The sequence below is a fragment of the Calliopsis andreniformis genome, chromosome 12 (genome assembly GCF_051401765.1).
Source record: "Calliopsis andreniformis isolate RMS-2024a chromosome 12, iyCalAndr_principal, whole genome shotgun sequence".
Lineage (NCBI taxonomy): Eukaryota > Metazoa > Arthropoda > Insecta > Hymenoptera > Andrenidae > Calliopsis > Calliopsis andreniformis.
The window spans coordinates 17,396,057-17,423,883 of NC_135073.1; the positions used below are offsets into that span (position 1 = coordinate 17,396,057).

At 47.5% G+C, this 27,827-nt stretch overlaps 1 protein-coding gene across 1 annotated transcript; it reads left to right on the forward strand.

Moving 5' to 3' along the window:
- Positions 1 to 208: 208 nt before the first annotated feature.
- Msx (homeobox protein Msx) lies at positions 209 to 16,646 on the forward strand. Its single transcript, XM_076388842.1, has 3 exons — positions 209 to 1,905; positions 11,123 to 11,319; positions 16,178 to 16,646. The coding sequence occupies exons 1-3, from the start codon at positions 894 to 896 to the stop codon at positions 16,421 to 16,423; spliced, it is 1,455 nt and encodes a 484-aa protein (XP_076244957.1). The 5' UTR covers positions 209 to 893; the 3' UTR covers positions 16,424 to 16,646.
- The last annotated feature ends 11,181 nt before the right edge of the window (positions 16,647 to 27,827 follow it).

Genomic DNA, 27,827 nt, shown 5'->3' on the forward strand with positions numbered 1-27,827 from the left:
AAGCCACATGTACTCTAATCACTCGGCTCACCAAGCTCTCCCGAAGTCAACCAAATACACAAAATTCATTCCTGTGCATCAAGGCTCCGCTTCTAAAATACCATGCGTCCAACCTAAGTGAAATCTTCACAACCTGTTTGTCTCACACTTTCAGGTTTAAAAATGAATTTGATACAGTGACAGCGCCATAAATCTAATCTGTGACTCGGGACGCTTTCAAAGAAGTGATCGCTCGACAAGTACTCCGCCACCTCGTCCTCTGCCAGACCTTTCCGAGGAAGCAAAAGGATCCTGTGACGCTACGACAGTGTGCGTGAGGGCCGAGACAATGTTGGCCGAGTCGAGGGAGAAGCAGGAGTCATGTTGATGTCGTAAAGAAATCGTTTTGACTTTAATGGGGGGATCCGCTCGTGCCGGCTGGGTCGGTCCGCGGCGATGCGGCGGATTCCGGGAATAACGGGCTTCGGGATCAGCCAGGATGGCAGTCCATGAGCATTCGCGATGATATTCGGCCGATTAGCAGCTGCTGCGATGACAATACCCCGTTGCTCGCGCCGCTGACGTGCTGGAACAGTTTTCGTGAATGAGACAGCGCAGAGGACGATGACCGCGTCGCAGTTGACCGATAGTGTTGGTGGTGGCAGATGAACAGTTAGCAGGATAAGCAGGCTAATCTCTGGTTCTAGTGAGGCGACATAATGTGCGAACTGGGATACATGTTAAGTGGTCAACGGTGGTTTGCGCAACGAGTTTGAGACGCTTGTACCAGGTCTCGAAATCGAACGAGCTTGAACTGGTATCGTCTGAGGCGCAAGATACCCTAGAAGACTGAGGTTCCGCGAATCGTGGTCAGAGGCGAGCGTTCGCAAGGTGGAAGGAAAAAGTGGATCGGAATGAGCAGCAGCGAGGGCGTGGTGACAGGCCAGGGCACCGGGAGCGATCGCCTTTGCGAGGACGTCGACATGGCGACTCCTACGTCAGCGTCGTCGAACCTGAAGCCGAGGAGCGGCAAGATCAGCTTCAGCGTCGACTCCCTGCTGAGCGACATGAAGAAGACAGCCGTGACCGGCGGAGCGTTCGCCAGGCGAGAGAACGACGACCGAATAGAGACTGAGAAGAGCCTGGACATGGAGGCGAGGTACCGCGAGCTGCTGATGGAGCAGCAGAGACTGCAGAGCAGGGAGCTGCTCGCGAGGCTGAGCCCACATGGGCTAACATTCAGCAATCATCATCACCACCCGAGCAGGCTGGATCAGGATCACCCGTCGGCAGGCCGGCAGGAGATCCTTACCGTCAAGGACTTCTCTCGAACGACCAGCCACGACAAGTCCTCTTCGCCTATTAGAATAGACCAGGAGGTGCAGAGGGACCGCGACGATCGGCGACTGTCTGCTAGCTCGCCAGCTAGCAGAGTCACTGAGTCCATGATCCAGAGGGAACGTGGCCAGGAGGACGACGAGAGGATCGACAGGATCGCGAACCCTAGATCCGTGTCGCCGGTCAGTAGACGAGAGATAATGGACGATAGAAGTGATTCAGAAGCGAATCGCTCGCTGGAGGGAGATAGGGCAGATCATCTGGATCTAGAGGATCAAGAGATCAGGAGCGTGGGTCATTCAGAGGACCTCAACGTGATGGACTCGGACTGCGAGCTCGAGAGGGACCTGGAGAGTAATCAGGAGAAAGAGAAGTCGAGTCCTGTAGTGCCTCAGCCGATTCATCCTGGGGTCCAGAGGCCCTCGCAGGGCCCACCGTACCTCACTGGAGCACCTGGTGCTCCGGGATGGAATCCCGCGGGATTTCCGCATTCCCTCGCCGGGTTCGCGTGGCTACCCCCACCCCCGCACCCGCACAATCCTCATGGACACCTCTACACGCCGCATGGGGGACCTACCAGCCCAAACGGTAAGTCACATTCTTGTTCTTCATCTCTCCACTTTAAGCCTCTCTCAAATGGAGAAACTGATTACGTAAGAACATAATTAGATACAGCAGAACTTAACACGAGTAGCCAACCTGAAGCCTTAATCCGCTTAAACGCTAATTTTATCATTCGAAATATATTACCATTAAATCATAACTCAAGTTTAACTGGGCTTCTATCATACCCTTATTATTATTATACCGAATAACAATTAACTCCGAATAAAAGAGTGTACGAATGATCAAGATTTTACAGCGTGAAGCGTAGGCAAGAGTTAATAGATACTTAAATAAAACAAGAAAGGTTTGTAATACCTACATCTTTTCGAACTACTACTTTTAACAGTCTACTGCTCGTAATAAAAGTCCTCGGCTCGTTCTCGCATGAAAAACGCAGAAGTGTAAAATCGATTGGCGTAAACGGGCCGAAACGCAGCCATTTCGCTAATAGGAAGATGGCATCGATTCGAACTCGAAGTGGCCATTATTCTCCCGCGCCAAAGCCATCGCGGCACTTGGCCGGCGAATATTAGCCGGTCGAGCGTCGAGTACACGCTACTTATCAAGCCGATTTACGGGTCGGCGTAACTAACTCGCCTCCGTGAATCGTTACTCTCGTTCCTTTTTCGCCTATCACCAAGGATTTCCCGGCTGCGGCTGGCTTACAATGTTGATGATTAGGAGGACTAGGCTGCCCTCCGGAGCGCGGCCCGCACGACATTCGTAGCACGCAGCCACCTCACGCTCGATATTAGTGTCGACGGTCACGCGAGAACCCGGTTATTATTGGAATTACGTGCTAAAGTATTCGCTCGTGCCCTGCTTCGGACAGAGTCGCGCGGAAGTCGGAAGTTGTAGCGAGTGGGAAAGGTTTTCCTCTTTGACGAGTGCTGGTGGAAAGGTGTACAGTGTATCGGTGATAAGAGATAAGAAAATGGGAAGCTTTGACGATATTCAGTGCCCTCTAATTCGGGGTTGAATACCTACTTTGGGGAGAATTGTTAGGAAAACGAGGAATACTTGATTCAGTGGAAACGGACGTTCATGGACAGACAAGGTAAAGGAGTCTTCTACTTCGTCAAATACTCGTTTGAGTAGGCTTTTATGTTGGAGCTTGCGAAGATAATTTTCCAGGAAATGTTCATAACATTTACCCTTCGCCCTTACTCGCTTACCAGCTCCGCTTTCTCGAATTCGCTCCACAAACGTCACGCAGAGTTCCGCTCGCGAGGCTTCACCTCCTCGCTACCAATCAGACGAGCTACTCGCGATTCAACCTCTCTCGATCACTCGCCGTCGTGCATCTAGGCCATTAGGACAGACAATCCTAGGTTTCCTAGCTAAACAGCGATTTTTATCGCTAGTTAGACGGACACTGTCGCAATAAAACGCTCACCTCGATAGCTCTGAGAAACGAGCGCATTGTAACTAGGCGGTCCATGGGAAAATTATCCTGCATCTTTAGGGATCTCATATTCCATCGATTGCGTCTTCAGAAAAAGTAGAAACGACCAGTGTGTAGTACGACGAGCCGCAGTTTTATCGCGCTCGAAACGAGCTGGTGATCGACGAGAACGACTACTGTACCTCGCCGAGATAGCGCGTTGAATACGCCACGGGCGTGAAATAATCGGTCAATTAAAGTGCTGGCTACTGGTTTCACGAATCGATCTCGCCACGGAAACACTAAGCACCGCCCCTTACCTCGTGGTTCTAGCATCCACGCCTGTTAGAGTTAATTGACGATTTTACCTTAATAGCTGCCTTATAGATGCTTCTTAAAAGTCTTTCCTCTTTCCCTTGACTTTTATATCTGTCGCTCCACTTATAATTTCTAATCAAAGATCAGACACCCCTCTTTTACGAGGGAATAATTAATTCTTAATTCGATTAGAGTATCTCGAAGACATCGAAGGCCCCAGATATTCAACTCCCCAGTTCACTTTACACGAACCTAATATTCTCGACTCTCTAAGCAGACACGCAAGCTCCACCTAGAATCCACAATCTCTTCTCTAGAGCTGCCTCGGTGCCCCTTCTCGTTGAAAATCCCAAGTCCCGCAATAGCCCATTCATCACAGCGAGAGAGAGGAGCAGCTGGGCAAAACAGTGTCAGCGAAATGGGGTGCTCGAAATTACCGACGGCGCGTAATGAGAAACTCGCGCCTTTTCCAGGAAAGAAATCTCTCCGCCCATTACGGGAGCAGTTTCGAGCGCGTAGAAAAGTCGAGGAAGGAGCGACTGACTGGACAAGAGGAGAGACCTCTCTCTGCCGTGTTTCCACCGAGAGAACGAGGGGTGGAGCACGGGGAGGGCTCGTACGCGAGGCCTCTCGAGCATGATAGAGTCATACATAACTCGAGGCATCCATAATGCATTCAGACCAGGGTAAAAACTGCCCTTGTTAGGTTCGCCCTGGCACACCCAGCTTCCTGACCAACGTCATCCACTCGCCGTTTTTGCGGATGATAACGACAAACCGCTCGCTTCTTGTCTCCTCCTCCTTTCGCTCTCCCTCTATCTCTCTCTCTCTTCCTCTCGTGGCCTCTGAGCACTACCCTCGTCCCACCCCTCAGCCACCCTTCCCTGCTTTTTCGTTCGCCGAGCGCGAGACCAATTACCCGCGTCTTTTAGCGACCACCGCAGCCTGGCCGTTACGAATTTCCTTCCCGTCTGGCCGACGCAGTCTCTTCCAAAGCGAGCTTCTTTGCCCCTCTCTGGACGTTCGTTGATTAGACAGCCTTCGAAGCCAGCCAGTTTTTCGACGACGCTCCGTGGTCGTGGGTGAACCGATGGGACGATAGTTTGTTCGAGTGAATTCTGTTTAGAAAGGTCTTCGAGAAATGTTCTCCGCGGTTAATGAGAAATTGAACGGTGAGAACCTAATTAGATCGTTGGTTGCAGGGGTGCAAGGAACGAGATAGGCGGCTTGCTCGGTTAATGGATAATCCATAGGTCCACTACTGGGCGGCAGCTTTCAGAAATTATAAACAGAGACGTGATTTATAACTGGCTGACGCTACCGTCGCTCTGTGCACATTTATCTACCGCGCCTCTGTGATCAGAAACGAATTAAGAACGCCCAACATCCGATGACGACCTGCAAAATATTTCGAGCGATTCATCATTCCCGGAGAGAAGATAATTAGAGGTTGGAAGGTGTTTTTTCGCGATTCTGCTCGACTTTTCCGCGAGGGGGAACTTTACCCCATCGTCGCGTTAAGTGCCGTGAAACGGGTTTCTTGTTCTCCTTCAGTGGTGGTGAGATTTTCTTGGAACGGTGCTAAGTGTTGAATCTTGGAGTGATTGAGAGGGGTGAGTAGCTTGTGATTAGTTCTAGAGAGGGAGAAATTTTAATTGTGATACTAGATTTAGAATTTTATATATTTTCGTCACGTTTGAATCTCGATCCCAGTTTCATAGATACACAGGAATGTAGAAAATAATGTAATCTTCTGTATATAGACTCCTATCCACATAAATTTCAATTTTAAAGTCTCTCATAAAGGGAGTTCTCATCTTAGATGTCTAATAACGCAGAATTAATTAATAATTCTCTGAGATTATCGCCCATTTAATTTTTAAAGTTTCAACTCGATTTACGGAAGATTATTACAAAAAATTGATGATTCTCACTACAGGCGTATCGCTCCTCCTTCGACTCGATCGATATCCAATCAACTCTATATTTCATGCCAATTATCCGACGCATTGGCAGCAAGCCGTTCTCGCATCGATATAATAATTAACGCGTTAATTAGCGCGCTCACGCGCATTTCTGCGACTCGCACGTAGCACCGTGGCAGCGTTTCCACAGCGTTTCCCGGTGATATTCGACAAAGAGGCCGAACAATGCGATCGCGCGCCTAATACAGCTGGCCTCGTTAGCCTCGCCCGCAGCAATAATCGCGCGCGTCCCTGCGCGCACGGTAATTAACAGAAATTAATTAGCAACCGAGAAGAAGGCAACGATCGATGCTGCGTGGCTAGAATCGGTGATCCGAGGAGACGTGCTCGAAGGAATTACGTCGATTCGAGTTCATTTCCAACTCTGTCGATCGATGTCTCGTTAGTTTTCTTTCTGGCGCGATTAATTATGCGTTTGTCGTACCACTGCACAACCTTTTAACACGTTCCCTGCCACGTGCGTTCTTTTAACGCATATCTTCAATATTAAAAACCTCACCTTATTTAATTCCTGTTTGAAGGATGACTTCTGCAAATCGTCGTTCCCTGAATTTTAAGCGAATCGGAGATTTTGTGTCAGTCTGTGAGAATTCTGTAAAAAGTGGACGAGGACTCGAAATATATTCTCCTTGCCTGGAAATGGTGGAAACGGCTACTATTTATTCCCTTCGAGACTTGGAGACCAGAATAAGAACCGGAAAATCCAGAGCTACAAAGTAATACAAGAACAAGTGTCCGTAGACAAGGTTTCACGAAACATAGGGAATCAGTGTTCCAGGGATATTATTAAAATACAGATCACGAAGTAAATCGCGTCGGCGATAAGACAAGCGCCTGGAATGGCTCGAGTTTTCGCGAGTAATCGAGACGACGATAAGAGAAAGCAATTAGCCGCTGCCGATGTAAAATCGGGCGGAATCGTGTGGTTATAAAATCGGCAGGATTGTTACTCGATTAACAGCCGAATCGGAACTATGTCACGACTATAAGTGAAACGAAAAATTGTCGCGAGAATTGGGTCGATTTTTTTTAGAGGTCACAGTTTGGAATCTATCTTAAAAATGCAATTTTTAATTCACTTGGAATAGGGATCTTCAGCTCTCCCTCTATCTCCCAGATAACTCTGGCTATCACACGGTCGCGTAAAAATTTTTATTATTAATTACCGATTTGTCTCGATCTGTCAATATCGTTAGGGTCCCAGCGATAGAGGGGTGAAGAGCTGTGTATAATTCCTCGAACGACCGTTGCTCTAACGGAGACAATAAATTGCTCGGCGAGAGTAAAATAGTCGACGACGAAACGCGCGTCCCGTCTTTTGCACTTGCGCTATCGCTCGGCTGACAATTCGCCTCGGTATCGCGGCCAGTTCGCTATCCTGCTAATGACCATGCCTCCGCTCCAATATGTTTCTTATGAACGCCAATTAATTTCTGCTAATTAAATGCTCCCGTGATTTATGATCAATACGCACACGAACGGCCGTCCAATACACAGATTTCATCGATGAGTCTAGCGCACGATAATCGAGCGACACGATTGACGTCGAGGGGCAAAGATATCTCGTTTTTACGACGGAGGCATGGCGCTCGAACGACGTTCATTAAATATTTAACTGTTTATTAAGTTGTACCTCGTTACCCGACGTGTAATTTCGGATTTCCGCGTTTTCTACGATTAATTACGGCTGATTAGGATTTATTCCCGCCGAATTACTGCGCACAGAGACCGTAATACCGATCCTTTCGCTTCTTATAAGATTCTTGACTCGTTCGGTACTTTAACGAGTGGCCTAACGGTCGTAAAACTTAGTTTTTGATGTTCTCTTAGGTTCGTAAAAACGGCTGCTGGTTCGATAACTTTATCTCAAAGTGAACGTGATTCCTTTTGACTCCCCTAGATAATGAAAATCATACGATAGACATTCTTGAAGAGTTAGCTTGAAATTCAGTAATCTAAGTCCCCCCTGCGATATATCACCATCTAACGAGCTCAACAAGAAAATCCAGAAATAATACTAAAATATAATCGAATGGCGACAAACTATTAACTAGTACATATTGATCTGAAAGGCTTTTAAAATGTCTAATATTTCTAAAATCCCTTCTAAAACGATGTGACGGTAGAGAGGCAGCGCAAATGCTGCCCCCCGATTAGACAGAGTCAGTGAAGAGGGCAGAGGTTCGAGCGCAGGTGCGCTTTGTCCACGCGCTACGCAGAAAGTCACCGTCGCAAGATATATTTCCTCGGGGATCCCGGCGAGCGTTTAATTAGCAGAAATTAATTAGCGTCTAAGAGGAACATATTGATCGGTTATGTGAGCGGACTAGCCGACTAGCTGGCTAGCTCGAAACGCCTGGGGAACGGCGCGCACCAGAATGGAAGACGTAATACCGATGTCGCGACAGATCCGCTCGACAATGCCGCCAGACCGTTCCCCTTTTTTGCCCCTCCCGCCGATCGTTAATTAGCGCGGGGAATTCGCTGTTGCCCCGCGGTTTCGCCGCGAAATCGTCATCCTCCCGACTTCGTTCGACCAACCGAGCGGTGGTTTTTGCGCGCAGGCCCGCTCCCTACGTGAGATCCTGAGCGCAGTGCCCTCCGCCGATTCCCCGACCGATCTTCCACCGATCGATGGCCCCTTTTTTTCCAGGAGGCGAGACACAGTCTCTCGACCGAATTTTCGCCGATTTCTCTCGATGGAAATCGTAATTATGGACGAGACGAGGGACCGAAAATTGGATCGTAAAAGTTTATCGACAGTCGCTCTAACGGGGCCACGTCGATCGCGTCGCGAGTTCTGCGTTCTTGCGGCTGGCGGATCGCTGGACGCACGATTATATCTGGTCGTTGAGCAGCGGGGCGCCGTGTATGTGGTTTTTCAATCGAACGCGGATATCGAGCTGGAAGAAGGATGTACTGCTTCGGGACGCGAACATGTGTTGACGGTGACAGTTTCTGTGCAACCACGTGCGGCTTTTCTGGAGACTTTTTGTGGTAGGGAGGATCGTTTTGTTGGAGTCGATTGATATAGAGAGCTGAGCGAGAAAAGAGAGGTTTTATTATTTTTGATGAAGATTGCTATGGAGATGCGTGTGGCAAGTTTTTAAGGGGCACAGAATTATGGGTCAATTTATGGGATGGTTATGTGTCTCCTGATTAACTTCATCAGATCTGTAAATAGATCTGTATAGCAAAAAGAATTGAGTGAATTAGAAATAGAATTATGGCAAGTAGATTTTTCCTGCTTTGGCCAGACCAATTTACCACTGCCTAATAGGGACACGTCTACTTCGCATGAGAAAGTAAATTTGCACAAATTTGTTTATTTTACGTCCTCCTCAACAGAACATGCTATAAAATTTTATCACTAATTTCTGCTTCTTCCGACCGCTCAATTCATTTCTTTTTATCGGCTAATTGTTCGTTAACGAAGGATCCATAAAGCGAGAGGAAAAAGAGATGAAACCGATCATAGGATCGGCTAATTGCACGGTAACGAGTCAATCATCGAGCATCGACGCGACGATAATTATCGACGGGAATGAGAACGAGGTATCGCGTAACCAGAGTACAATTTATTTTTTACGATTCAATTTCACCCGCAGATCGGGATCGTTTCGTCGCGAGCACGTCGATACTTTGGCCCTGCTTGTATAAATTGGGGATTAACAGCGCTGATTGCGGAGAAACGCGTGTGCGATCGACGAGCAAGTAATTTATGTGCACACAGCCGGGGAGCGCGATCGTTAACGCGAAACGAGGCTGAATTTTCGCGCGAAATCGCGTTCCATGAATCGAATGGACGCGTTTCTTGTCGATTATGAAAGTTTGTCGGTACTTCACCGATCAGACAACGCCGTATCCGATTGAAGAATTATGGTGGATTAAAAATTGCAATGTAAATGCAATTGTAGCATAATGACAGAATTACCTGCCTATGCTTCGATTAAAGTATCGAATTGGAGTCATTATAGAGGCGTTTAAAGAATTAATTACAACTTTAACGAGTTGGTTATGTACAATTTGTTTAAAATTATTTTCAATATTTAATATGAACGTTTTTGCAGAGCTTCTAAAATGTTAATGGATACCGTTTGAAGGCAGAGAGACTTAACGAGAAATTACGATGTCGAAACGAGTTATTTTATCGGTGGAAAAGCGTTACAGGAAAGTTGCGTCGAAAATTGAAAAGGATGAAAGCGCGTTTTCGATCGATTCATCCGTGGCGCATTAATTAACGCGCTCGCCGGTGGACGTTATCGCAGCCTCCCAGATAATTATTATGCAATGCATGCACGGAAATAACGAGCCGATAATTTTGCACCATCCGAACAAATCTGCGCAAACACGATTAATATATTACGAAGTTCGCGCTGGTCTATCGGTGATTCGTGGAACGAGCTTTACTCCTATCGTTCCTCGTGACGTAATTAACGATAACGAATTCAAAATCCTTATTCCCCTGTTTCCCCTTATCATATTTTAAACAGGGAACATAAATCCTGACAAGAGTCCCGCGACTTTAATTCCTTCTATCTTCCGGCATCGTTATCATCCCCTCGTCAATTTGAAACTATTGCTAAATAGCGACGCGTCTCGAGAGAACACTTGAATCATAAATTATAGTATATCTAACGATTCCAGTGAGCTGCAGAAGCTTAAGAAATAATTAATAACATCGAAAAAATATGTGATTCCTTTCACTTGGCGCGATTCCCGTCATGTTAATCGATTCTCTGAAAAATGGCCGAAGCCAAGGGAAAGGAGAATCGATTTCGCTGTTAATCGCGTATAAATAGATGTTAAGTAACCGATCGTAAATATCTGTAAATATTTTTATCGAGACGCAGACGCGATACGGGACGAAAAGCAGAATATATGTTTAATTGGGTAACACTCTCTTGCTCTCTCCTTGTTACCCCTCTCCCTCCCTCTTGGCAGCTGCAACGACATTGAACGATTTATCAGGCGCGATAGTTGGGCAATAATTATGCGACTTATGGCCGCGCGAGAAAATACTCTTCGGCCTGCCAACCCATATCTTAATTCACCTTCGTAGTGTAATCGACCGCGTTAATTATTCCACTTGGTGTATCACTTATATCGTGTATCAAAGCGTTTTTGATCGACTGTAAACATATTTTCTGTTCTACCGCTTGTTTAGCCTGACTGCTTACAATGTTGCTATCAACCACTCGTAATTTACGATACCACACATTTACATTTGGTTAGGCCTTTCAGTAATTAGTCGAATGTTGGGCTTTACACTCAACACGTTTAATCTCTGTACCCTTATACTACATATATCACTTGTGCAGTAAATCATTTTTATGATCACAATTCTTCTACATCTCCAATTCATTTATTTTGCAATAAGTCCTAGGTTCTTCTACGAACAAAATTCGAATAAATTCGCGATCCCTTAATCTCCTTCAGTCCATCAAGAGACCTTCTAATCCATCAGAAATAACCTTTGAATCTGATCTATCGTTTTTCGTTCTGGTTCCAGGCGACTTGAGGCTGCCAGGCCCAGGACCAGGCCCAGTCAGGTGCACCCTGAGGAAGCACAAGCCGAACCGCAAGCCTCGGACGCCGTTCACCACGCAACAGCTGCTCTCCCTCGAGAAAAAGTTCCGCGAGAAGCAGTACCTGACCATCGCCGAAAGAGCGGAGTTCTCGTCCTCCCTTCACCTCACGGAAACGCAGGTGAGACCCGTCAGAGACAGCCGTATGCCTCTTGAGACGTCGCGAATCGCGATGCACCGTTAGAAAACCAATTAGCACGCGACTACGCGAACACGAAGACCCAAGTCCTTCGCCTGGGAAACTGTTTTTCGTTTATCTTCACACCGTGAGAGCCGGCTCGCCAGCTACAAACTGTCTGAGTAATTAAGAGATTCCTTGCTCTGTTTGTCTCGACGAGGAGACGATTAGAAGAAAGTCAAAGGTCAGGCTGCTGAGTCGATACAGCTCAGGCACACCTCTTTTCGGAGTAATTGGGTAATTGTGTTCGGAGGAAAGAAGGTCTATTGATCCGAGAGCAATTGTTGACATTTGTAGGGTACTTGAGTCTAAAGAAAGTTGCGCTCGATTTGTACATCAGTGCACTTGGAGGAGTAGAAGTTAAATATTCAGAGGATGTGGTTATAGCTGTAAGACGGAGTGAGTCAGATTCTCAAAAAATTAGATTCTATATCAGAACGAGATTCAATCTTAAAAGGAGTTTTCCATTGAAAAACAAGAATATAATAAAATGCAAGTGCATACTGAAGAGATGAGGTTTTGAATTTTAACTAGCAACGCCTCGAATGAAGAATATATGGCTTGCATCGTTCTACCTTACAAGTATCGCTAAATGTTGGTAAATTACTCAGACTGGCAATCGCCTAATTGCTTCCAACACTGTGTACATAAAGCAGACCGTGAAAACTGCTCCCCACGTTTGAAACACGCCCCTCAAAGTGCATAAACAGAAGAAGCGTAACCCGTTCGCATGGTTCCGCGGAGTTCATCGTTCAGAAGCCCTAATTTGACCGTTCTTCCGTGCACACGCTCATCCTTCGGACAGTGTTTTCTCCACAATAGTCTGTTTCTTTTCCTCCCCCCGCTTCCCCCCTCCGTTTGTGGTAATTGCCCACCAGGAGGCAGGTAAAACGGGCAAATTCTCGTGCGCCATTCGCATCAGATACACCACATCGAATCGGGTAATTACACACCCTTCCGCGGTACGGTTGGCAATTAACATGATTGACGTTAATTAAATTGAACGTAATGAAACGATATTATAAGGTAATTTTTGTATCAGCCGAAATGATCTGTGCTCATTTGCGCGCCGCAAACCGCCCCCCGAAACGGAGGATTGAATGTCGGGAATTGTTTGACCAAGTGCGCGGCTCCATTGACATTGTAACAGGATCGTGTTGACAGTTCGCGCCTGGACGATCTGTTAATGACTGTATTTGGAGGTAATAAGTGCGTTGGTGTTTCGACGGTCGATTATAAAAAGTCAGAAAGCGAGCAAATCGAGAGGAAAAGGCAATATTGATACGGTAATGAAATTCAGTTCACCTGAGTGGGAATCTTTAAATTGAAAAACATGACCTTCCAGGCGCGTTGCAAGTCTATATTTAGTTATATAAACTCACCAGACTATGCTGCTAGGCGTCCATGATCTCTCTCAAAGAAGTTTTTTAGAGGTGATACGCGAAGAGATGAGTTGGACATCAGACACGCGAGGAGAGGCACCTGAAATTAGAGGAACATAGAGCAGTGGCAAGATTCTGTAGACAGACGATAATAGACTGTAGAGATTAGGTGTCCGACGCAGAGAGGCCGATTCTACATTGGAACTTGGTAGATTCTAATAATTAATCGTCTGACATCAAAGGTCCGATTCTACTTGTAGAAATAGACGCTGGCGATTAATCGGCTGACATTAAGATGCTGATTCTACTTTGAGGAACGGGCACCGCCGATTAATTGTCTGACCAAGAGCTTCTGTATCTACTTGCAATTATACCGCGTGTAACGAGCTATTTGTGTCACAGGGAGTATTCAAATACCATCTCATTGACTTAATGCTTTTTCACCTCGCAATGCCATGCATCGTTAGAAACTGTTCATATTATTCATTATCGCTTAATACTAACTGGCACGACTGTCGTGTTCGGTCGAAAGAATCGCGTCAACTAGAATTGCTAATCGAAGCTATTAGAATGAAAAAAGCACTTCGGTATTAATGAAACGATTTATTGAGCTCAGCTTCATTGCACGTTGGAATCATTATATCATTACTTACTGACATTGTAGCGAATGAAACGTGGCAGTTGAGAAGTTAATGACTGATAACCTACAGCAACTAAAATCCACTAAAATATGGTTCTTCAAGCGCATTAAAACGGGGAGCGTTAATTCGCAACGAGGATAGACATTCGTCGTCCCCTGACACGTGTAACAGCCAAAAACACGGCCGCGATGCGGCTATTATCGTGCAGTTAGCGTGTTCAGATACACTTTGCGCATTCATTACAATGCATCAGACGAAATGAAGCTTCGTCGTATTCATTTGCTTAGATAAGCTACGATCGTCCCGCCATCTCCTCGCCGTTTCGAGACACCCTGCACCCTCTCCTTCTCTCATTATTCACCCGCGACGAAGAGGTATGTTCGCGATTTAGGCTGGCGATACTCGCGCTGTTAACGCAATAGCGTGGTTCGTGGAATCGGCTCGAGGACCGATCGAAGCCCTCTCTTCTCTGAAATTTCTTATCATGCATCCAAGAGTGGAATCTCAATTTTCTTAATTCTTTTATACCTTTAACGGGAGAATGGAAACACACTTTTAATGTAGAATTGGTTAGGATATTTCCTACTTTAAAGTTGCTGGCTTATAAAATTTAAAATATTCGACTTATCATGATTTTTCACTTTGCTTCTACATTCTAGAATCACCCCTTGTATTTTTCCCTTGTAGCCATATACCACGGAATCTGCATTGTACAAGCTTGAATTCTCGAAGCATGATAAAACAGGCGAGTACAAACTGTGAAGCGTGGGCCCTTGACTAATGTTAACAGCAGCCTACGCGAGGAAAGGGAAGAAAAGAGGAGGGTCCGACTAGAAGCGTGACTACTCGCGTCCCTGGAAAATCGCTGGCGAACGTGGCAGCGCGTCAGCCTACGACCGTGAAAAACAGGAAGCCAGAGTAGCTCGAACAGAAAAATCTCCTGGGGTATATTGCAATGTGTGTCTGCACCAGGAGCGACCCGTAACGATTTGATTGCGCATTGTCACGCGACGCGGGATTTCTAACTTTCTATGAGTATCCTCCGGCAACAGTAACTCGCGTCTGTCCGTCTTTGTGCCTGATTTATTAGCGTCTCGCCGATTTATATCGTTTTTCGCGGTACGCAATTTTTTCTCTCTTTGCCGCCCCGCACCGACGCAACATTATACTCGTTTTAGCGATCTGATTACGGCTCCTTGAACTCGTTACGCGTGCTACGGGGTGCTTAATGCTAATTCCATGGGAGCCGTGTAGACGGCGCGCCATTACCCTCGATAAAAATAATAATAAAGAGAAGAGGAGTGGCGGTAATGGGCACATTGTTGTCAGCACACGCGCAACGAGGAACACAGTGTGTTGCTAGTACGTTCGGCTGAGCATTGAGAGGGTGTTCCACTGAACTCGAAAACGAGTAGGCGTGTCTTGGAAACGTGGAATCTCAGTGAGCTTCTGGAGATCTGTGTTATGGTAGTGACGTGGCTATTGGAGCTTCTAGAGACAGGAACACACGAGAATTTAACAACTGAGCTACTGAACAATCCTCTTATTTTTATTTAAATGATGTTTCGCACACAGAGGGTCTTCAAGGGGGACTTAGAAAATTTGCATCGAGTATTTCACTATCACCCTCTTTGATCCTCAGCTTCGTTACACTTACGCAACACGCAAGATTTCCGCGCAAAGTGTTCACTCTTGCTTTCAGCGTTCAATATTAATATGAAACAATTATCTCAGACTCGCGCACGTAACAGGCTTCGAAACAGTCGTCTTGAACGACCGGCCAATTAGCAGCAACGCACGCGCAGCTGTTGATTCTCTGATTCGTGGCGTCGTTAATCGTGCACTGCCCCCGTGCGAACGGGAAGATTTTCCAGCGGACGATTTCCAGAAGGAAAATCAAGGAAAAAGGTTAACACGACCAAATCGAGCTCGAGGGACCGATTCCTCGCGATGGTAGACGCGGCAGCAGCTCGGGGGACGCGTGTCGCAATTCGACGGCGGATTCGCGGCGGCATCTGTCCAAACAGAGAATTGTCCGCCGACTGTACAAACACAATTACGCCGCGAGGAGGTTTGCCCAGGGTCTCGGGGCGAATTCGACGCATACTTTTCCACGCGGCGAGTTTCCAGCCGGTGTTCGGCTCGAATTCCTCTGAACGTCGGCCGATCGCCGCTTTCACCAATTTGAGTCGGCTAATTACACGCTAAATGGCCGTCCGTGCTGCTCACCAGGCTATTTCCTACTCGCGCGTCCCTTGTTAGAACTCTCGCTATATATACTGCCGATCGATAGCGTAATTATTTAATTACACGACTCGGAGCTCCTCCTGCCGTTCCATGCTTGCTCGTCGGCGTTTTCTAATTTGGCCAGACTGAACGATTTCGTCGATCATATTGCTGGGAATGGATAGAGTCGAAGTAAATCTTATGCAAAGTATATAACGAGTCTCCTGAGCCTTGGGAACAGTAATAACACTAACCCTAGGGTTTACAATATCAAATAAAGCTAGAAACTGAACTGTAAATAGTCCCTAGGCTACACCTTCCCATGTGAACAATTCTCCAATATAATTCCATTACTGTTAATATCTACTAGGTAACGATTAGAATATAATTTAGCTGATTAACCAAAGCTACAATAATTCCTGCTACTCTGTCACTCACTCAGAACACACTAAATTCCCACCTAAAGACAGCCATCTCACATGGAGCATCAGATTCGAGGAAACAATTCCAAAGAGCTCCATCGCCTGATTCTCCTTATTTTTCTCGTTCCAGGTGAAGATCTGGTTCCAAAACAGGCGAGCGAAGGCGAAACGGCTGCAGGAGGCGGAAATCGAGAAGCTCAGGCTGTCAGCGAGGCCGCTGCTGCACCCGAGTTTCGGCTCGGGCCTGATGTTCGCCGGAGTGGGGCCTCCTGGGACACCAGGAGTGCCTCCCTTCATCGCGGCAGCCATGGCTAGGCAAACCCATGTCGCGGCCGCGGCAGCCATGTTCATGGGGCCCCCTGGACACAGGCCTTAATAAGGCAGACTCGAGCGGCGCGAGCTCAAGTCGCTCCTGTCCTGGCTAGTCTGTCTCTTCTGGGCAGACACACGAGAATACGTGTCGTGAGATCGGTCTGCCTGACCCACAAATTTCGAAAATCGAGTGGACCTTGGGATGGCGACGGACGATGCTGATTTTGTTACTGGAAAATAGAGTGAAGAAGATTCTTTGGAAATCACGATGGGACTCTGACTGAAGAGGCTAAAAGACTGGAATCTTGGAAGAAGAGACTGGGGAGTAGGATTTCAGTGATTTCAATGGTAGATCTTGGATTCAAGCGTTTGAGGAAGAATGGAGAAAGGATACTTGAAGTTAGAAGAAAATGATCGAACTTGTTCAAAGTTGCCTGAAGACTGAAAAGTTGAGAGGAAGTGTGATGAAGATTTTTGTAGATGAAACCCAAAGGCAACAGTGATTTTGGAGAATTCGAAGATTGAAGGATGCAGTGGCCAAAACTCCAAAGAACTTACGTATACTTTAAAACCTAGTATAATAGATTGAAGAATTACTGTGAAATTTACTCAACACCTGTGCTGCAAACTCCATCCTAGAACTCTTCACCCAAGTACCAAACTTTCAGGACACCAAAAGATTCTCAAAACCAGCTAATTAGAACCACAAAACAACCCAAAGTCTCCTTCCCTAATTGGACCATGCAGTAAGATGGAAATTCAAGAGAGTCGAGCTCATCGCCAGCAAAATCCCAAAGAGTGTAGAACTTCGTTCGCCGTCGCATCGCCGAGGTCCAGTCAATTTTCAAAGCTCGCGTTCTCCATCGAAGACGGAAACTCTGCGAGGCGCCTCGACTTTGTAACCCACGAATTACTCATCCTGGTTCGTCGTAAGAAAGTTAAACCGTGAGTGCGCGCGAGACGATAAATCCCGACGATTTTTACCGTCGCGATTTTTTTCACCTGTCAGAAGAGATCTCCGAAAAGAAGAGGCAATCTCGTCTGTCGTGCCTCAGAGTTTTCCCACGTTTTACCTCGAAGCTGAAACGTTCAGAATTCCTGTAGACGTTCCAGCGTCGAGGTTCGACAGATTCGCGAGCAACGGACTGAAAAGCCGCGCGTCGGCGAGTGACAGCATTTAGAAGGCATTTCGAAGCCGTTTGATCTCAAGGAGAAGCCGTGAAACCGATGTACATATTGTAAATAAACGATCAACAGCGGTAATCCGTAAGTGTACGTATGTATATAAGCGTGTACAGGACGTTCGATTTCCGTGCGAGAAACAGGAAGAAAAAGAAAGGATCGACTTCCCCAGAACGCTGTTGCAGTGAGATTCATTCCTTCGGCTCGTTTATCTTCGAGGAAATTTATTGGTTGAACCTGGTTCGATTAGGAGCGCGTTTTATAATCTTCCTTTGAGTATACCGACGTTAGGATCACGATTCGATTGTTTTTTAGGGACTCAAAAGTTCGCGTTTCACTACTTTTAGAATTCTAAATTAGGGATGTAACTTCAAAAGGCTAGGTGAGACGCAGATGGTGTTCCGAACGCGGAAATCCGTGCGTCTTCAAGAAATTCGAGGTCAGAAGAGTTAATGGTTCAATTTTCGCGCGTAAGAATGCAGAGGTCGAAGAGTGTGTATATACGTATGCGCGTTTGAGGAGTGAGTGTAAATTCTGTACCACGATCGATCGAGGGAAAGAACAGTGATCGAAGAGAGCTAATATTGCGAGGTCCCCGACTGTACCTAAGCGCCCTGTATAAATGTAACATGATATATAATTTATCCATGGAAGTATACCATAGCGAAATAAAAGCGATTTCAGTATTTACACGTCGACTTGGCTTCTTGGAGAGAACCTGCGCGACATCCAGTACTTCCAAGGCGTCGCTCTTTCTGCATCCAATCGATGAGAACTCCCAAACTGAGTCAGAACAAAAGGTAAGTGAAGAGTCATCGAGCTCTACCTACTCGAACGATCGTGACAATCGATCAGGCTGAGATGAATGAAAAAAGAGAAGGAAAACAATAATCTGTCGGCGCGTCGATGGCGATCGTGGCAACGACCCTTCCTCAGCAGAGCGTGATCCCTCCCTGAAAGAAGTATTATATCCCAGGGAACGACGAAGGAAAAAGGAGCGAAGGGAGTTCCGCTGGGTGCAACGAAATGTATCGCAAAGTCATCGACGAGGAGAGCGGGCCGCTCGTACATGGGCAAGTAGTCGAGGCAGCGGTATAGGGCGGCCAAAAGTGTCCGGCAGATAATTAGAAATATGTTAATCCGGCGTAGCCGCTAATTGGTTTTTGACTAAATTTTTAATTAAGTCTTAAGCCCGGGCGGCGCGCTGATTTATCGAACGGGCCCCCGGGGCTAATTATAAAATATATACGGTGGCCGGGGTCCACGCACACGGAACGACGACTGGTATCTACATACGTGAACCCTGGGGCCTGTGTACGCACCTGTCCTGAATAATCTGTCCATGAGCGTCGCCGTGGATTCCCTTTGAGTGAGAAGACACCGCGAGGGGCTTTTATGAGGCCCTAAACAAGATCACGCCTGAATATTTCTCTAGGTCCCAAATATTTTAGAGAAGTAACTAAGTTCAGAATAATTTTCACGAGATTTCATAAATTCACTTGCCCACGTCTGTGATGGAGAATACAGGGAATGTATCAAAATTTATTTTCCAGTTCTTCTTTCAAACTCGCCACTTGTTACTTTAATGGGATGTTAATCAGGCTCCACAGGAGACCTGTAGAAGCAAGCAAGCATCAGTTCCCTCTACTGACAAGGCAGCCATTAGAGAAGTTCACAGTGGTCGACAAAGTGTTAAAGCTCCCGATAAGGACTAAACTGTAGCTGCAAGTGGGGGCAGGGAACAGGTGTGAGCTCGACGCCAATGGGTGGATTCGCGTATACTCGCGCGGATCCACCTTCCCTATCTGTAAGAACGGGGTAGCCAAGGGAACCACCTTCCCTGGCTGAAACGAGAAGCCTGGGGATCCGCTCCACTGGCACGTCCGATCAAAGAACTCCGCCGCCTTCTTTGAATCCCTCGGCCGCTCGTAACTGTCGTCCGTTCAGTCGAGACCGGTAGCCTAATTGTTCGTGCCCTGGACCCCCGATACCCTGCTTATTAGAAACAGGGCCAAATCGCCGGAAGTTGTCTCCGTTTTACGACCAACCCAAAAAACGTTCACGGCTGCGTCGATACCTAGAAGAAAGCTAGATTCTAAACGAACACTTACGAAAATCTTTCAATCTTTCATGAAAAAATTGGAACGGAGTCACTGGTTGGAGGAGGAGGAAACAGAGGCGATCAGGTCCGCGATATCCAGAAGAGGATAGCTTAACGACGCTTTAGGAGACATCCATCGGTAAGCAAAGTGCTCAGTAGCGTGACTAGAGCGCACAAACCGCGATTCCAGCCGGGTGCACCGACTTTCCCCTCTTTATACGGAGCTTCATCTCGCCTGGATATCGCCTACGTGAGCAATCTCGAGAAATATAGAGAAAACGGAAAGAGGGAGGAGGGGGAGGGAGGGATGGTCTTCAGTAAGCGCGCAAAGAGGCCCTTTAGACCGACGATTTACCGTTAAAGGGTTTACAAACAGGCGCCAGGTATTTGCTACCTCCGCAGATCGGAAGCTCTCTCGGCTCTCCTTATTTCATCCTCCTCTCTTTCTCTCGTTCTTAGTCCCCGTCGCTCTGGGTCCCTCTATGCCGAAGGCTCTTACACGCGCTCAGTCGGCGCTCCCATATAGATGAAATTTATGTACGAGGCCGACCGATCCTACGCATGCGGCCACATTGAGCGCTGACAATTAATTAAAGAATAATTTCTTGTCTTCGCGATACCCGGAGGAGCGTCGCCAGTTGGCGGCCAATTATGCCCCCGGACGAGAACGGAATACCAAGCAGGCCTGTCGACGACATCGAGCCCCGCTTCGATGTCTGCTTCGTGCTGCTGCTCGCCGTCGCTTCGCCGCCCGCTCCTGCCCCTCGCCGCCCTTGCTGCAACCTGCCTTCTCTACCCTCGACACAATAACAGAAGCTGATTTTCTGCCGAGTCGAACGATTTCACGCGCCTCGTCGCTGACTCCAGCAGGGAGCCTGGAGTGGCCGTGGTCGAGGGATTCGAGGTGGAAGCGGACTCTGGGATGCTTGGAGAGGAGGAGCTGAGTAGGGTGGGTAGGAAGAGAGTTGGGGGCTTTGAAAGAGGAGAGAGTGGAGGCAGATCAGAATTTGGGGATCTCAGGGTTTTTAATGATTGTTGTAACTGGTGGTCACTGACAGGAGTTACACTTTGGTTGGATATGGGTGTGAAATTTTAGAGGAAAGTGGAGCTTCAGGTATTTCAGGGAAAAGATTCTATCTAAAGAAGGGATGATTTTGAAATGGGTGGAAATTGGCGAAAGAGAGTTAAAAATTTGCAAGACCTCAAAGATTCCCACTCGCCTACAGCTACTGTCCCCTGAAACGAGAAATCGCCTCCCCTTGAATATACCATTGGCTCGATCGAGCCTTGGCTCTATTTCACGCAAGATGGACGGCCGACCAGAGCCCATCGGAGCACCATAACAGAGCTCGGTAGCACATAATCGTATAGAGCAAGATTGGCCTGAGCGATCCATTCCCCTGGCCTCAGTCCCAAGTCGCCAGATCGTCCGCTTTCATCCCAATTACCGAGGAGAGACACACGCAAAGTTCGTTTCCTTTAACGACAATCGCTATCGAGCACGGCCGATCAAGTCGTCTCCAATCGGAAATTACAAGCGTGTCATCGTTCGAATGATCGGCGGGGCTTGTTCGCCAGTTTCCATCGCGACCCAGGGCCCCGAAAAGGCCTCGGGGACCGAGCGTGCTCGCCGCCGCTGGACCGGAAGGCGGCGACGCGAGGTAGGGGCGGGAGGGGAGGAAAAAAATTCACGGTTAACGCGTGCATCGAAAGCAGGGCTCCCCTCATTCAGTTTATCCAAATTAATTGGTCGTAAATTAAGCGGCCGGTCTGACGAGTGCGGCGAAACGAAGCAACGACGAGGGGCAGGGGGATGAGGAGGATGGGTCAGGGCGGAGAGGGTCCCGTTCGAGGGACAGAGAGCAGAGGATGGTCCCTTCGACGTGGGGGACGAGGACGGCAGAGGAGAAAGGCCAGAAGAAGACGTAGATAGGACAGAGAGGGACGAGAAAGAGGGAGTTACCTGAGCACGAGGGGAAAAAGAGAATGAAAAAGGCAACGCTAGCCGGGGGACAGTAGCGCATCGACACGCCATTATGTGGCGGCTGGGACTAATTTATACAAGAGAAAGACGAGGATGCCGCGGAAAGTCAATCGTGCCAGTGGCCGAGCCGACAGAGACCGCGGACAGGTAGCTGCCGTGGGACAGAACGAGAGGGAGAAGAGATCGCGGGCATTACTTAAAAGAGGCCTCCTAATTGGGAGCCAGCCACTGTTTCGACGGGTGTACCGATGCTCGGATTCGTGTCCTCCAGAGGGGAATTAAGGAGGAAGAAAAAGGGGGACCGGCGGATTCGGGGAAGGAAAGCTTCCTTTCGGGCTCGACCTCTAGCCGATACACTTCTATCGGAATACCGACCGACTCAGATTGCTTCGGATGCATTTTCGAGTTAACTAGGGTGACCTTCAAGAACCCCGCTTTCTTTTTTAACATGGAGCAGTGATACATTCGACGCAACTTTTTAATCAAATTCAGTAATTTATCTACAGAAAATGGAGGGCAATTTTAATAGTAGGAAATTTCTCAAAATAGAGACAGCTGCATGTAATTTAGTTTAATATTGTTAGGAATACCAGGTACATGGCCATTGCCTACTCGCAACGATCAGGAAATCGCAACAATACATACCTACGTAGCTACTAAGACTTCCTATTCCAATAAATAGAGTCACATGAGAATTCCTCCATCCTCAAGCCTACCTCAGACCAGACAAGCACACCTCGTCACCAGAAGTCCATATCTCAAACCTCAAACATCATATCAGTCGAAGACTTAGCACCATTAACATAGTCGTAGAAAAGAAACTCGCTCCGAGGGAAGCCATACCAGAGTCTTCGACTCTAGAGGAAGAAGCGATTACCTAAAGAGGCTTTTGCGTTTCGTATCGCGTCTCCCCAAGCCCGAACCTCTCGCATCCAAAGGGCTTTTTAACTTCGAGTCCAGAGCATCTCGATGAAAAAGAATAATATCGTTTCTAATCGAATATATCTGAAAGGACGCCGCGTCCACGAGGTACGGGGGTTTCAGTAGCTGCGGCACGTACGCGGCGGGGAAAAAAGGGGGGAAAATGGCTGGGTATCGATCGTCCGAGGAACGATCGCCATGTCAAGTTCGGCTTTCGATGGAAAGGCGCGCAAGTAAAGTAATCGTTTCTCCCGAAGCTTACACGGGTTTCCCATAAATCGAGCGCATCAGGTAGGCAGGTACGCGGATCATGTGCCGTTGCCGGTAATTGCCGGCAAGATGAATCGAGACGAAATCCCGTTTCCGACTTCGTAGGAAATTTACGAAGCAGCCCGAGCTGCCGGCCAGCCTCTGCCTCGTCCCGTCGGCGTTTACGGCGAGAAAGTTCCACGGCAAGAAAGTCGCGCGGCCCGATGCAAACGCCACGGAGAGGCGGGCGCTTCAAAAAGCGCGAACGCTCGCAAACGTGCTCCTAATTAGGCACGACACACGACGGCTGTTCTTGCACGCACGAAAACGGCGGAACCCAATCGGAAGCGAGTCGTCCTGCAACCACTAATTCCCTCGGGGCCGAATTCGATGTCCTCGAGATGTATAACACCTTTGGAGTCCATCGACAGCGTGTTGAATCACCTCCATCTTTAATGAGATGGTAAAAGTTTCAGAGAGCTCAGAAAGAAAAATGTCGACGGAAGAAAGTGGAAAAATATAATATATCTTTGGACATATTTATTTATGGGAAATTGAATGAGAGATTGACGGAAATCATGAATCATCTTTCATGTTGCTTTGACCTACACGCGGGAATTTTGAATGAAGTGCTGGAATATTTAATTTATTTTGAAATTAATTTTAACAGCAAATCTAAATTTAGTAGCCACGAAGATTCCTCCTCTGCGAACGTGATTCGAAGTTTGCCCATAACAGAGTCATAGCCACAAACCATTCGAGATAACGGCTTATCCAGAGTCCTTCGAAACATGCACTTTTAGTTAATAAACGTCAGTTTTAGAGCATCGTAAAGTACAGTTCTGACGAATACCTTAACTTCGAGCGGGAAAAATTGAATATTCAGCGTTCGAAGAAGAAAGAGTCCAATGGAGAGGAGCTCGAGGAGGACTATCGAGGATCTCGAATTCTCAAGCAGCGTGGATAAAATATTCTCGAATCGGGTGTTGAGCGGAGTTTGTAATTTTCAAGAAATAGGCCCACGGACCTTGAGAACCATCGTGCTTCCCGATTGGTAGCCTCGCTCCGATCGGAATCGAGATCACCGTGGGTGATAAGGACGGTTGCTTCATTGGATCGGTGGCCAGTCGTCGAGAGACGAAGACGAATATCGAATCGGTGGACGAACACGGAATCCGAGGAATCCTACCGAAATTTCTCCATCTGCCCGCGCGGTGAATTCCACGCGAGCGATTCAGGCAAATGGCGTTCGGTAATAAAAACTTTTATTACCGTCGACGACGGGATCGCGTTAAGATTGAAGATGTCTCCGCGCAGCTTGTAGCCGATCAAATTTATTCATGCCTGAATACTCGATGTCGAACTTTAATATAGCGGGCATAAAATTAAAAATTATCTTCGTATAATGCAATTGCCGGGGGTTAGCTCGTTAACTAAATTACTACTTTCTAAGTACCCATAAAACGGTCCCCTAAAAAGTTATAAATTTCGGATCAGACTGGCGCAGCGAACAGAAAGGCAGCCGACTTTCCTTTCGTCTTTCCGAGCACAATTTGTCACTACTCTAGCTCTATCCTTCATCTCTATCCCCACGTTCCTCTCCACAATTACCACAAAATTCCTACGCTGAAGCTTATAGAAGCCAATCCTCTAAATAAAGAAGTCTACCTCTTGCCAACCACCGTCACCTTAATTAACACAAAGATATTCTCAAAACTGAAAACGGAGACGCCTAAAAAGGAACCTTCCCCGAAGCTCTCGTTTCTACCGCGCCATCGAACCAACCGAATTTCGTTTTCACATTAAAAGAATGGCTTCCGAGAACCCCAAGAGCAGCCTGAGAGTGAACGATCAGAGTTATCGCGCCGGTTGATACGAACGACGGCGCAAAAAGCCGAGCCGCATAACAAATTCGTCGATTAAGCGGCCGCCGTCGCTGGCTTCCGTCGATGCGCGGCGAAAATTATATATTCAGCGGGAGCGAGATGGCAGGACGAAAAAGGAGGCAGGCTCGCGTGGCCCTCCCCCAGAATCGGCAATAATTTGTCAGATACCGAGGCGATGGCTGGTCTCGGTCGGCCGTTCAATTATTGTCACCGACCACTCTCCCAGGGCCCGACGACCGGACGTTTTCGCTCTTTTTGCTCGGCGAGCAACGAGCCGCCGCTGCTCGAGTGGCCTCTCGCGCGTAAGACGATTGTCGCGCGGAATGCTAGGTTAAATAGGTGTTTCGCCGCGAACTACTCCTGGCATTCGAGAGGCAATTAGCCGGCCGGGACCCCGTGCACCTTAACACAAATTGAACTGGTCGCGGAGACCGAAGTGGTTGCACTTCCTTTGCCGGTGATCTTCGCCACCGGTTGCCTAGGCGTGCCGAGCAAAGTCCACGAGAGCTATAGGACGCGGAGTGCCTCGAGTGGGGATTCAAGTCGGCAATGAGTGTCTGTCGAAGAAGGGGGTAAATATTGGACCTCGACTAGGGAACAGACGGAGCTCTCCTGAAGGTGTACTCGTGAGTACGTGATCCTAGAGCGTGGAGATTTGTGTACGAGGAGATTGGGAGCAAGTGTTTGCTGCTGAGGGGAAAAAAGAAGGTAAATATTGGAGATTGAAGAGGGGTTGAAGGAAGGTTCTCAGAGGTGATCGAGAGGACGCTAATTGATATTGAATAGGTGCTTGCTTAATAGAAGGGGAAGTTGGAGTCTGCCTCGAGTTTCTTTTTGATCGTATTGGCTTGCTACTTGAAAAGGAGAGAACCTGAATGCCAACTAAGCTGAGTACTTTGAATCAGTTATGACGAAGACTGCTAAAAATTGCCTGCAGTTACCATTTCTGACAAATCTGAGGACTACTGAAGGAACTTCCGAAGACGCTACAAGGAATCTATAGGGACCATAGAACGCGAAGTGAGTGAATTAAACAGAAGACTGTTGTTCACCCTAAGGGATAGTTGAATGCTAATATTGTTTCCCGAGGCGAGACCGGTTTCTAAATAGAACATAATGCCGATCATTTCGTATGAATTATCGCATGACAGCTCGGAGTTTTCCTCTCGATCTCGTCCTCGCCTCGAGAAAAAGAATCGATCGTTATGAAATCATATTAATTGGCCGGGAGCTGAAAAGCCGCGAAACCTGGCGAGAGGCGTGTTTCTTAATCGCGCCATCGGCCAGATTCCTCGGATAACAGGCATATTTAGAATGTATCAGCACAGAAACGGCTATGGTAATGCGTGGAGACCTCTTCCACCGTTTCGCGTTAAATTAGCTTAGGGTATTATATAATCCGTGTATTATTTATAACTCTAGAGTGAATTCCAAAGTAAATTGCTGTGACTAGATGTACTAGGGTAGACTTAATACAACTATACTGAATGAAATACCTATTCAGCGAGGAGTGGTTTCGTTTCAACCCAAAGGAGAAGTCTAATAAAGAATTTTATCGTATCGAAGAGAAGAGGGCTCCAGGATCTTAGAAGGTTCCCTGGAATTCGACGACCTCGTTTAACTTGGCCGACATAGATCGAATCGAAGTTATCATCTCCAGTGAGAAAAATGTTCAGCACGCGGTGGCGGTGATGCTGGAGATAAATGAATCAAATATCACGTGGCTCGTTAACTTCGTGTAGCAGCAACAGGAGAACCGAAATTAGGGAAAGTGTGGTGATTAAAACGTTGTAACTGAAGACCGACTATACTTCAAGAGGCTCTCAGAGATGTCTGATCTATGGATAACACTGGTGACAGTCGAAATCTCTGAAACATCGTCACCTATGTACCATATATACTAACTCTCCCAGATTAACTTTCAGCCTCCGATCCCTGACTACGTAATCCCTGTCAGACGTCTAAAATCGCGTCGTGGAGAAGACTTTATTGCTTCGAGAGACTTTATTTTCCAGGCTGCTTCCTGGAAGCAGACTTTATCACCGCGCGAAAAGGAAGAAACGTCGGAGCACGAGGACGTCAAGGGGAATTCGAGATTTCGGAAACGTTCGGTCGGCCGATCACGTTCGAGGGGGCTTGCGCTGCGGCAAAAACGAGGCCCAGAGTCCTGGGGCAATTAGTCGATATTTTAATGCGCAAAAAGCCAGGACCTCGTTAGATCGAGGCTGCGAAGGGTCGGGCATCCAGCACTTCCCAAAGGGCCATTGATAAAAACAGACTCGGATGCTCGACCGGTGCGGCACCTTGTTAGCGCAAGGATTCTCGGGTTGACAGCTCGCAGCAAAAATAACACGGACGTTCACCCGATTCCGCTGGATCGGGATCGAGGATCGACGAGGTACGCTGTTCGTCGTACGCCTCGATCCAGTACCAACCACTTTTCCTTTTTCTCCGCCTCGACTTTTACCCTTTTTCGGAGGCCCCCTCTTTTCCGTTAATTTGTTCGACAAACCGTACCGTAAATCTTCGCTCCGCGGCGCCCGTTAATACCCCGTGTAACCGTTTAGCGTTACACTCGCTCTCTCCAATTTATTTGGCTGTTTATGACCGCGCCTATGAATATTCAAGTAGCCCCTGGGCCCCGCATAGACCAGCCCCCTCCCGTATCCTTTTTACGACCTCTAAATACTCTTCCGCGTAAATTCAGTCGGCGCCTAGTACTCGGCCGATCGCATCGATGACAGGGTATCCTTGAGGTCGTCGCAGCGAATTGAAAATATTTTTCTGTGGTGTACCCCTTTCGGTAAGTCTAACAGAGGCATCAGGACATTGAGGAGTGCCTTACTCTGTCTACTAGGGTGAGGGTACCAATACTTGTCCACTGAAAATGTCTTTTCAATAAAGTCAAATATTTTCAGTTTAAACCTGCTACAACTTGTTACGTGTGGAGGTGAGAACGAAGGAGCCCACAATAATCGGTACGCTTACCCCATTCCCAGTGTGTCGACGCGTCTCACGAACAGTGGATCGAGAGTGGCTACATACAGTAAAGTTTCTCGTATTTCCCGCAATTACGACGCACCCCCGACGGGGGTTATCGTTTTCGACGGCCACCGGAATAGTCCCAGTCTCCGCCGATAACGCG

Excerpts from the sequence above, each read along its gene's own strand:
- Msx (XM_076388842.1), top strand. The coding sequence starts at position 894 with ATGAGCAGCAGCGAGGGCGTGGTGACAGGCCAGGGCACCGGGAGCGAT. Across the intron at positions 1,906-11,122 it reads GGGACCTACCAGCCCAAACG|GCGACTTGAGGCTGCCAGGC; the intron begins GTAAGTCACATT and ends TTCTGGTTCCAG. Across the intron at positions 11,320-16,177 it reads TTCACCTCACGGAAACGCAG|GTGAAGATCTGGTTCCAAAA; the intron begins GTGAGACCCGTC and ends TTCTCGTTCCAG.